Source organism: Doryrhamphus excisus, chromosome 6 (assembly GCF_030265055.1).
Source record: "Doryrhamphus excisus isolate RoL2022-K1 chromosome 6, RoL_Dexc_1.0, whole genome shotgun sequence".
In the NCBI taxonomy this organism is placed as follows: Eukaryota; Metazoa; Chordata; class Actinopteri; order Syngnathiformes; family Syngnathidae; genus Doryrhamphus; species Doryrhamphus excisus.
In genome coordinates, this window is record NC_080471.1 from 13,710,844 (window position 1) to 13,721,550 (window position 10,707).

Below are 10,707 nucleotides of genomic sequence, written 5' to 3' on the forward strand. Positions count from 1 at the left end.
TTCTGACCTTTCTTACCTGTTGCCCACAATACTCCTCTAGGAAACAGCTTCATCCTTGAACTTTTGTGTCTCATTTCAGTTAGATCAAGCGTCCTGGAAGACGTCATGGCAACAAAGGATACAAGGATGGCAGATGACAGCAACCCTGCTCTCCAAAATGAGAAGCCCTTCATTCCTCTGGGATTTGTGGTTAACTGAGATGTCTTTACTTCTCTGCTGCAAGGTTGGATGGGGGGGGGGGGGGCACAAGTAATTGTATACTGAGAAAGGATGGGCTTAATATTCTAATGCATGCAGTCATCATTGTGGGGTTTCCTTCTTATTGGATACTGTATGCACCACTGCAAAATACCATAATAATTAAGTCAATGTTCATGCATGTACTACATCCAAAACAGAAAGCGAGAAATAGTATTAAATGCAATTTATTTGTATGTACTTTAGGTAAACATGACAGCAAGGCACATGGGCCACTGCATGCTAGATAGATGTTATAGCTTCAAAAATGCACTGCTCGTAGGTATACAAGTTGTGACTGTACAGGCTATCAAAAGTAGAAATATTCTTCAGAATGAGCACAATGCACCAAACCATGCATGTTGGCTGAGGATGTAAAGTAGAAAATGAAGATCTTGTGTAGCACAAAAAAGATCACTTTCCAGTTAAGTCAATATGACTTGATATGCGTCAATATCATTCCTGACCATAATTTATAAAATTCAATAACATAGGATAATGCACATTCTGCATTGTACTGTGAAGCCTCTGTACATTGAACAATCACTGCCATTTACCAGAGGTAGTTACTGTCACACTATCAAGGCAAAAAAGTGCAACTTTACAAGTCTAGTCCCTTAAACTTGCCTCCTTTGTATAAAACATTCATTCATTCATTTTCTACCGTTTATCCTCACGAGGGTCGCCATACCTAAGGACAGTTTGGAGTCGCCAATTAACCTAGCATGTTTTTGGAATGTGGGAGGAAGCCGGAGTACCCGGAGAAAACCCACACATGCACAGGGAGAACATGCAAACTCCACACAAGAGATGCCCGAGGGGGGACTCGAACTCTGGTCTCCTAGCTGTAAAACATCCATTTCCCAAGCCCAGCATGCTTAACCAAAACTACCTCGATTTGACGCAACAAAAAAAAACGTGCTTGCCTCAAAAAATACTACTAGTTTGAGGTATTATCAACACTGCTCACTTTCAACAACTGACTGTTCGCCCTTAACTGCAGCCTACCTTTCGTAGGCTTAAAGAACTGTTTTAAATGAATATTGTGTTAAAAAAAACACAGCATCTCGAATCCCATTCATGGGATATTGCATGACATGAACACAAAACTGAAGGTCCCAGTTATTGACAATCCGTATCTGCATATTTGCGTTACCCTCCTCAGCATGGATGAAATAGTTGTAAAAACAAGACTAAAACATCTTCACTAATATGAGTGCCACAATTATATTAGAAAGGCACAATGAATACAATACCTGACATGCAAAGTTAAATAAAATCAAACAAGAAACATGAAAATACTGCTGTTTTTCATTAAACCTATAAGTCATGTACATGCAGAGCATCAAGCAATGTGCTACAGAACAAAAATATAAACACCCTTGTTTTTGCTCCCATTTTTGATGAGATAAGTCAAAGACCTAAAACATTTTCTATGTGCAACAAAGGCCATCAAAAATCCATTAGTGAGCATTCATGTTTCATAATCTATCCACCTCTCAGGTGTGGCATACCAAGATGCTGATGAGACAGTATGATTGTAGCACAGGCACGCCTTAGGTTGGCCACAATAAAAGGCCACTCCAAAATGTTACGTTTATTGTGAGTCATCCAAGAGGTCTGAAAGCAAGTCTTTGCCTTAAATACCATATACGCCGGTGCAGAGCACACAAAACATGCTTGCTGTCTTCAAAATGGTATTGATAAAATTAGACATTTTAGTATGTGCATTGCCAGCATACTCAAGCAACATGTCACCTACTGGGCCATTGAGTTTGGGATGCTCTGAATTGGTGTATATAGTGGCATATACGGTGTATATGACGGTCAAGGCAGATACCGACTGGTTTTCAGACACCTCAGGACCACCCTCAATGCAGTTAAACAGCACATTTTTGGAGTGATGTTTTATTGTGGCCAACCTAATGCACTCCTGTGCAATAATCAGCATCTTACTGTGTCACATCTGTGAGGTGGACTGGTAATGAATCCGCACCAACACCGATTAAGAACACAGATTTGTGAACAATATTTTTTGTACACAGAATTTTTTTTTGTTCAGCTGATGACAAATGGGAACAAAAACAAGTGTTGCGTTCTACGAGAAAAGCAGCAAGGATGGATTTCACTGCCTTCATGTCTGAGAGGGATTTAAATCCTCACAGTTCTCACAGTGAAGACGCTCCTTTGTCTGTTTGTCAGCTTCAAGCTGATTATCCCGCTCCTCCTGTTCCTCGGGATCTTTGACCTTGTGAACGATGAACAAATGTCTGCTGAGGGACAACGGCGACGTGAAACCCAGGCCGCAGTGAAGGCACTGAGGAGTGTTATCGTCACTTTTATGTTGAGCTATGTGCTCACGGAACGCCATGTTGTCGTCTGTGGAGAAACCACACTTGGAACAGCGGAATTGTGTTTTCACACGCTTGGCGGAAGGAGCCTCCACAGAAGCTGACGCGTCCCCATCCGCCTCTGGAGGGACAGCTATTGATGGTCCACGATCCTGTCATTAAAATATGATTGAATACACCGACAGTAATTGTTAAATATTTGTGTTAGAAATATATTTTCCTACCTTGTTCGCAGTACTCCTGCAGTCCTGGGGGGAGATTTCCGGCATTTGGCCAAGGTCGGGATTTTTGATTCCATGCATTAGACTGATGTGGTTCTTCAGCAACACACTGCTGGTGAACGTCTTTTTGTCTGTGCAATACCTAAGAGGGGCGAGCCAATAAATAGGGTTGTAAATTGAAAGTGAATGCAGTGGAACCTCCTAAATCAAATATGCGTGAACAATCAAACCGTCATGTGACAGATGAGTAAAACTTGCAAGAGAAATATGGAAGATCTCAACAGATGTCAGCTCCGTGAGCAAATTAAATGTGCTTTGCTTCTTATTTGATGTACCAGCTCCTCGTACAACGCGCATAGCTACAGGACCTGCTAACATTGAAGAAATATTAGGAGCACCCCCAAAACTTTTTATTTCAGGGTGCTCTCTTTTACTTTGGAAGAAATGCTAAAAAAAGTGATACATATAAAGAAACCTTTGTGTTACTATTACTTATTAATAGCAATATTTCATTCTCCTTACATTATGGCTTTTGCCCCTGGGCCACACTTTGGACACCTGTGCTTTTGTAGTCGTTTGTTAGGGTTGGGCACATGACGTCGCCTCTATTTGGTCGGTTATCTTTCCGTCACAAGTGAATGATGCTAATTGAAGAGAGAACAGGAGTATTATTGCATACTAACGGTCAGTGTTGCTGCAGCTTGAGGATTTTTTTTTTTTTGGAGGTGCACGTCAAGCTCTGCCGGAGTATTTTGAGGGGGAAGATCAGGAACCGTAGCAGGAACACAGTAGCATATTTTAGCCTTCAACAAGGAAACTGAAACCAGTCAAATGCAACAAAATACGTGCCTTTGAGCAAAAATGCATACATGTTGGCAGGACTGCTTTTGTTCTTTTTTGTTAATGTCACTTCCAGTGTGCATTCTAACCAATGCAATGTAAAGAATTGTTCTCTGAAAAAAAAAAATACAATTTCATTAAATATTTGTTCGATTAAACCTTTTTATTACAGTATTTCCTATGTCAATGTGATCTGTGTACAGTGTGAGTGAATTTAAGTCCCGCCTTCACCTAAAAACGGACTTCCAACACGAATGGAAACAGAGGGCTTTCTCTATGGCTAAAATGGTAATAAAAAATGAAACTGGTAGCGCGCTCAATTTTTACTGCACAGCAGGTGATTTATATTTATACTTGTATGACAGACAGAATATTAAAAGCAAAAATGCACAAATTTGACTACCCTTCAGCAATCCACCTCACTTCCACATACACTATGCCTGTATCACACATTAATGCAGTGTTTATAATCAGTTTTTCACTGATGTGGCATGGATCAGGTGGTTACGGGAAGGTTACGGGTTTGATCTTCCGTCCTCCCGTGATCATGTCAGAGTATCCTTGGGCAAGATACTGAACCCTGAGTTTCTCCTAATGCTGTGTCATCATTAGGTAAATGTGCTAACGGTGTCAAAGTGTATTAAATGCCTTGGAGGTGAAAAAGCCCTATACAAGTGAAAGACCAATCACTTAAAAATATAGTAAAAATTTGTGAATGAATAACTGCTTTTGCCATTTCCTATGATAATATAAGTGTTCCAGAACAGATTGGGTTCCAGTGTACAATAAAAATGTCTTCAAACTTATCTTACCAGCAAGTGTAGATTTTCTTTTTCCCATCGTGGTCACTGCGAATGTGTCGTCTTAAACTCGTGCTGGAATTGAACGACTGGTCACACTGTCGACAGAGGAAGCGCTTCAGGGACTGAGAGAGAGAAAGTTGAACAAAGTATGCATGAATGTTAAGAGTCATTTATTTGGCCTGGGCATTCTATCGATGGCTGTAAGGAAATCATTTCTATTTAATGACTTTATTGCTTGTACACATTCAGTATTTTTATTGCAGGTGGGTGTGAGCTTATATTAACTGGTTTAGAAATGACGTGTCTGAGCTATATAAATATTATTACTAGCTACTGAAGATTAGATAATGCTTTACTGAGGAACATTTGATTAAACACCTCATAAAAAACAACTCAATGTGAACACATACAAACCTAAATATGATTTAAAACACAAAAGAATGTATTGAATGTATAATAACACTATTGTAGTTCTGTTTTAGGACTAGGTGGATCAATCCCCGAATGAACATGGAAACCTGGGGCATGAAGGTTAACGACATATGCATTACAATATATATTGCCCTATAGTTCAGTTCCAAGGCTGGGATGTTAGTTGAGTTTTGGTGTAAGTTGGATACCTAAATTAACTAATTAACCTAAATTAACTAAAGTCCCTCACACTGTACACACAAGTAATACAGAATCCAGTAATAAAACACTAAGTACAAGAATTAAATGAAATCGTACTTTAAAAAAACTAAAAGACAAAGCACTAGCAACCTGTCCATGTCAATAAGACCACCAAAGTTCTTAATTGTTACTGTCGCTTTCATCGGAGCAGATCCTTTAACATGCTCAAGGATATTGGAGTGACCGAGTAGCTATGTGTAGTGTGGAAGAGTTTTGTGACCGTCTGTGAATGTCACAGCCTGAGTCTTATTGACCACCATCATCCTTACATCCTTGATGATGGTGGGCAGAATTACATTTTCAATAAATTCAGGGGAACGCAAAAGTAACCACAAAATGCCAAAACCCAAGGACCACCTGTATTCTAATCAACAAGCAGATGAAAGCTAATATGGCGCAGTTCTGCAAACTCGTAGTAAATTATGGTTTCATCATCCCCTCCCACAAGAAAATGTTTACAGGTGATCCAAACACTTCTTTTTTTCTCCAAATATACTGCTAAAAAGACACAATAAAAACATCTGCAGCAGTGGAAGAGGTAAACTTCCACAACGCCAGTAAATGATTGAAAAAAACCTCTTCACCTTTCCGTGCTTGGACTTCAAATGTGAAATGTAGAGGTCTCGCTCAGGGAACCACTGAAGACACTCCCCGCATGTCCAGCCAGAGGACTTGACACGAGGACAGCCATCCTTCTCCGCCTTCTTTCGGAGACCGTCAGTCCGTTTCACATGGCCGTGGATGGAAGCAGCATCTTGTTGCAAATCACTCTTTTTTGTGTTTTTATTGTTCACCTCTGACTCTGGCCTCAAATCTCCTCCATGCATGCTCTACAAAAACAAACAGACAAAGAATATACGGCATGATAATTGTACTTGATACTTATATACCTGTACAAGAGGTAAGCAATTTTAGGCACCACATATTAAAACCACAAATTACTCTACAAAGCTCCAGGGAGTGACACTTATCTTTGGTTAAATTGCAGAACACAGCTGTTTTTTTTCTCTTTTTGTTTAATGATTAAAGGGCAAAACAACCCCGGTATTACATTCCACCCAGGCATATTTTGCACTTACAAAGATTCAAATGAGACCAGCTCATAATCACTGTATTACCTTGAAATGTTGCATTAGCAGCTGCTTTCGTGAGAAAACAGAGTTGCATTCTGGACACTTAAACACACAAGTAAGACGCTTGTTGGCATCCTGATGGAAATGTTGAAAAAGCAATGACTTCTTCTGGAAAATGCTCCCACATGAGCACTTATAGTTGAACCTGTAAAGTGAAGAGAGACATTTGGTTCACAAGAAGACGTTAAAATGATGCCGTCATACAGGTCACAACTTACTGAGGGGGTAGTTTGCTAGCGCTGTGTTTATTCTTTAAATGGGCTTCATAACTGATGGAGGTTTTGAAGGCCACCGGACAGGCAGAGCACTTGTGTAGGACCACACAGTGTTTCTCCTCAATGTGAGTCTTTTGTCCTTGAAGGGTCTTGAAAACCACCTCACAGTGAAGACATCTGCAGTAAAGAACAGTTACATTAACCAACCCCCAAGTCACATATCAAGGAAAGTGACGGTCACTCACTTGTACCAGGCTTTGCGTGCATAATGGAGACAGTTTTCCCTCACGTGCTTCTGAATGTCGGCGGAGCGACTCATGGCGCCACACTCGGGGCAGCAGTAAGGGGACTTGTGTGTGTGGATGCGCTGGTGGGCCCTCAGGCTGCACTTGTTAGGTAGCAACATTGAACAAAGTTTGCAAATCTGTAGGAGAAGAACACAAGGGAAAGGTATAATGTAATACAAACCTTTGATGCGTAATATTGTACAATAACAGACGGCGTAGGAGCACTAAGCCAAAATTTTGGATAATATTCATATAAAACCCAATAATCCAAACACAGTGGTGTTTGGATTAACAGAGGTCTGGTAGTAGTGAACTGTCCAAAGGAGTCGTGCCATAGCGAGGTCTGTCATGCTGCTTTCCTTAAACAGCAAGCTCTGAGAGACTGAATCATCAGTGCCAACAATCAATGCCACACAACGGTTCAATTTTTAGCCTATCCTGAGACAGAAAATTACCCTAAAACTGACATTATTCAGCAGAATTATTATCATTATCAATTATGTCATTAGCATAATGCAAATGTGCAATATTTCCATCACTGCCTCTGTTACTACCTCAATCATATTTATTTAACAACCCAATACAATACACTCATATGTGACTTTACTCATCTGTATATACCAGTCATTATTTGCACTATGACCCACTGATCATTGCACTAAAATTTATATATCATGTCATTAGCATAATGCAAATGTGCAATATTTCCATCACTGCCTCTGTTACTACCTCAATCATATTTATTTATTTAACAACCCGATACAATACACTCATATGTGACTTTACTCATCTGTATACACCAGTCATTATTTGCACTATGACCCATTGATCATTGCACTAAAATTAATATATCTGCTCCTGCATATGCTCCTGTGCAATACTATGTGTATATTTTGGATATCTTGTTAAATTGTCTTTTTTACTCTACTTTATATACTTTTTTGTTTTTTAAACTTGACTACTGCACTGAAAGGAGAAGGTCTCCAATTTTGTTGTACATCTTGTATAATGACAATAAAGGCCATTCCATCCATCATTATCATTTGATATTTCAAATAAGAAGTCTACTCACAAACGCTTTCTTATCTTCTGACAGAGACTGATAATGGCCGGCCAGGGCTCTTTGGTCCACCATAGGCTTGTTACACTCCAAGCAGCGTTGTCTATAATGGCTGACATTGTCTGGATAGAGCGGCATGACGGGATGGTTCTTAAGGGGGCTGGATGGTGATGATCGAGAGTCCCATTTGACCAGTTCTGTACTGAGAGGTGCAAACATGTGTGCCTCTGCAATAGGTTTCATGTGGAGCTGTGTGCACTGCATGACCGTGCCGTTGCTTTTGTGCTTGCGTGCATGCGCCAGCAAGGAACACTTGTTGAAGAACACCATTGTCTTGGCGCACAGCGTGCACCCCACCTCGATGTGGACACTCTTGCGACTGTAATGATAGGAAAGGCTGCGCTCTAGCCCGAAAGAGTCCCCACACTCCAGACAGGTGTAGCCCCGTGGCGGAAGGCGGATGTCGCTCCCTGGTGGGGGGTTCAGGTCAGGCACGTATGTAGGCACGGGGTTGGAGTCTTTCAGCAGCCGGTTCAAGGTCCCTGCTGCTGTATTGGGGACAGACGTTTGGGGGCAGGTTTTGATCTGATGCACCAAAGGGACGGTGCTGTAGACCGTTGAGGAGAGCGTGTGCTGACTGGGTTGATGCGAGGCGGTGCGGGCTGTCACGGAGGCGGCGACACTGTGAGGAACAAGGTTGAGACTGGCTAGGTGCACGGCTTTGGGGAGAAAGTTTGCACTGGCTGCGTGTTTAGCAGAAGATGTTCTCTTTTGCTTGTGTGTCCGAACTGCAGCTGATCTTTTGAAATGTGAATTAGGAAACGCTACTGCAGATTCTGTCACCTCTAACCTCTTTTCCTCCTTGCTGTGTAGGTTCTGGGGGGAATAAGTGCCATCCTCGCTCATTAAACTCTGCGACGGAGAGGACTCGTAGGGGGAGTGAACGTCGTCCGTTTCAGAATCAGGTAGCACGCTGGTAACGGTGCGCTTCACCTGCCCACTGGTGGTCTTGATGGTCTTTATCCTGACCTTGGGTATGACAGGAGGCGACCCTGAAGTGACTGCAGGGGACGCCTTGCCACTGCTGTCGCTGCAGATGCTTATGGGGCTGTCGGGCGGCTTCATGAGGCGCTTCACCGCTTCTAGAGGGCTCATAGGACTACGTGGGGATATGGGCACCTTGGGGCTGTACTTTGTGCAGTCGTTGTGGATTGCTGGCGATTCTGTGGGATTAGTTTGCTCGCTGGGTTCCCTCCTAGCATTGAGAGCCACCAGAGCCTCAAGGCAAGATTTAGATGTGTATGGTTTGATGTGTGAAAAGGAACCCACTGATGTTTCCACTTTGCAGTTGGACCTGCTATTGCTAAGTGGAGGAAGTCCAATGTGTGTTCTTATCATTTTATGACAAGCACCACTGTCATGTGTTTCCTCACTTCTTGGAGAGTCGTTATCCTTCTGGAAATCATCAAAAACACAAAGATTAGTCTTTTTTGGATTGTCTGCAAATGGAGACTCCACCATAATCGAAGCTTCTGGCAAACATGATTGCTCTTGTTTTGGGTGCATAATGTCTCTCCTTGATAAACCGTCTTCACACCCAGGACTTGATGTGGGACTGGAGTGGGAGAGCGACTGAGAAAACGTTGGCGTTGCATCAGGTTTGTGTTGTATCGGCGCCTTTCCCAGAAACTCGCTAGAAAACTCCCCATTTACAGAGGAAACAAATGATTTGGGAAAGCCACCGTTAGACATGTCGCCAGATCCCTGTGCATTAAATCCATTATGCAAAGCTGGCAAAGATGAGTGAAGTCCATTGCCGAAACCTTCAGATGGCTCCTGATGATGTGTGTTTTTCACAATCACACTCACAGTAGGAATATCTGCTTGATTACTCAATAAAGTGTCGTTGGGGTGTTTGTCATCATTTCCCTCTTGGATGGGCTCCTTGGCATCCAAGCCTGTAGCATCTGGGATGTCAAAGGCAGCCAGGAGATCATCAAAATCAGGGGTTTTCATGTCACCCATGGTTGCACACACTCATGAACCTGCAAACGGACACAGGAAACGTTAGTCTAATAACATATCTGCCAAACATAACTACACACAGCAGAGACGTTGTAACATAACTTGACTTAACAGCTGGGTGTCATTAACTTCGCTAAGATTCAGCCTTGCGACCAAGCAAAACGGAGATGCTAATAAATAAAAGTGCGTAACAGTGGCATAAAAACACAACCCACGTTGATATTTAACACATACCACAACTGCCATAGCGTTGCGTAATAGTACGCCGTGCAAATACCAGAATACCGAGGCTAACTTAGCAGATTCCGGAATGCTAACGTAGCCACGAAGCTAACAAACATGCTAGCCGTGGAGGTGAGCGCGTAAACACAGCACACTACTAATAAACTTAGGAAAGAGCTTACCATTTGACGAGGCTATGGCAAAAACAATCTATACGATTACTAGGCTGCTAAGAATTTAAACCGTGAAGGGGGTAGTTGATGTCAAAGCTAGGTAGCTAGTCAGTGTTGCTAATTTCGACTTATTTCAGATGACTCCCTCAGCGCTGTCTTGCAGGCAAAAGAAGAGGCGGTACCTTAACGCTTAACCTCAATGAAAGTGTGCAATATCCTACAGAGTTCTCATTTTCTTTCTTTCTTTTATATGCAGTATTTTTTCTTCAATGGAAATAGTATGCTAAATAATATTAATGTCAGAAGATGTATCCTTTTATTATATTCATGCAATGCCTTTTGTAGTGGACAATGGTATAATAATGTCAAAAAGACAAAAAGAGGACATTTTTATTAAAATATAAAATTACAGTAGAATCTCAGTTGATCTATTCGAAAATTGAATACATGAAAGATGTCCGATACAAT

The 10,707-nt window shown here is 41.7% G+C and overlaps 1 protein-coding gene across 1 annotated transcript; it reads right to left on the reverse strand.

The window, feature by feature from the left end:
- Positions 1–441: 441 nt before the first annotated feature.
- znf592 (zinc finger protein 592) lies at positions 442–10,391 on the reverse strand. Its single transcript, XM_058075760.1, has 9 exons — positions 10,249–10,391; positions 7,832–9,864; positions 6,718–6,896; positions 6,476–6,649; positions 6,243–6,402; positions 5,709–5,954; positions 4,462–4,574; positions 2,813–2,951; positions 442–2,740 (listed from the first exon to the last, which is right to left on the reverse strand). The coding sequence occupies exons 2-9, from the start codon at positions 9,842–9,844 to the stop codon at positions 2,372–2,374; spliced, it is 3,393 nt and encodes a 1,130-aa protein (XP_057931743.1). The 5' UTR covers positions 9,845–9,864; positions 10,249–10,391; the 3' UTR covers positions 442–2,371.
- Positions 10,392–10,707: the final 316 nt, after the last annotated feature.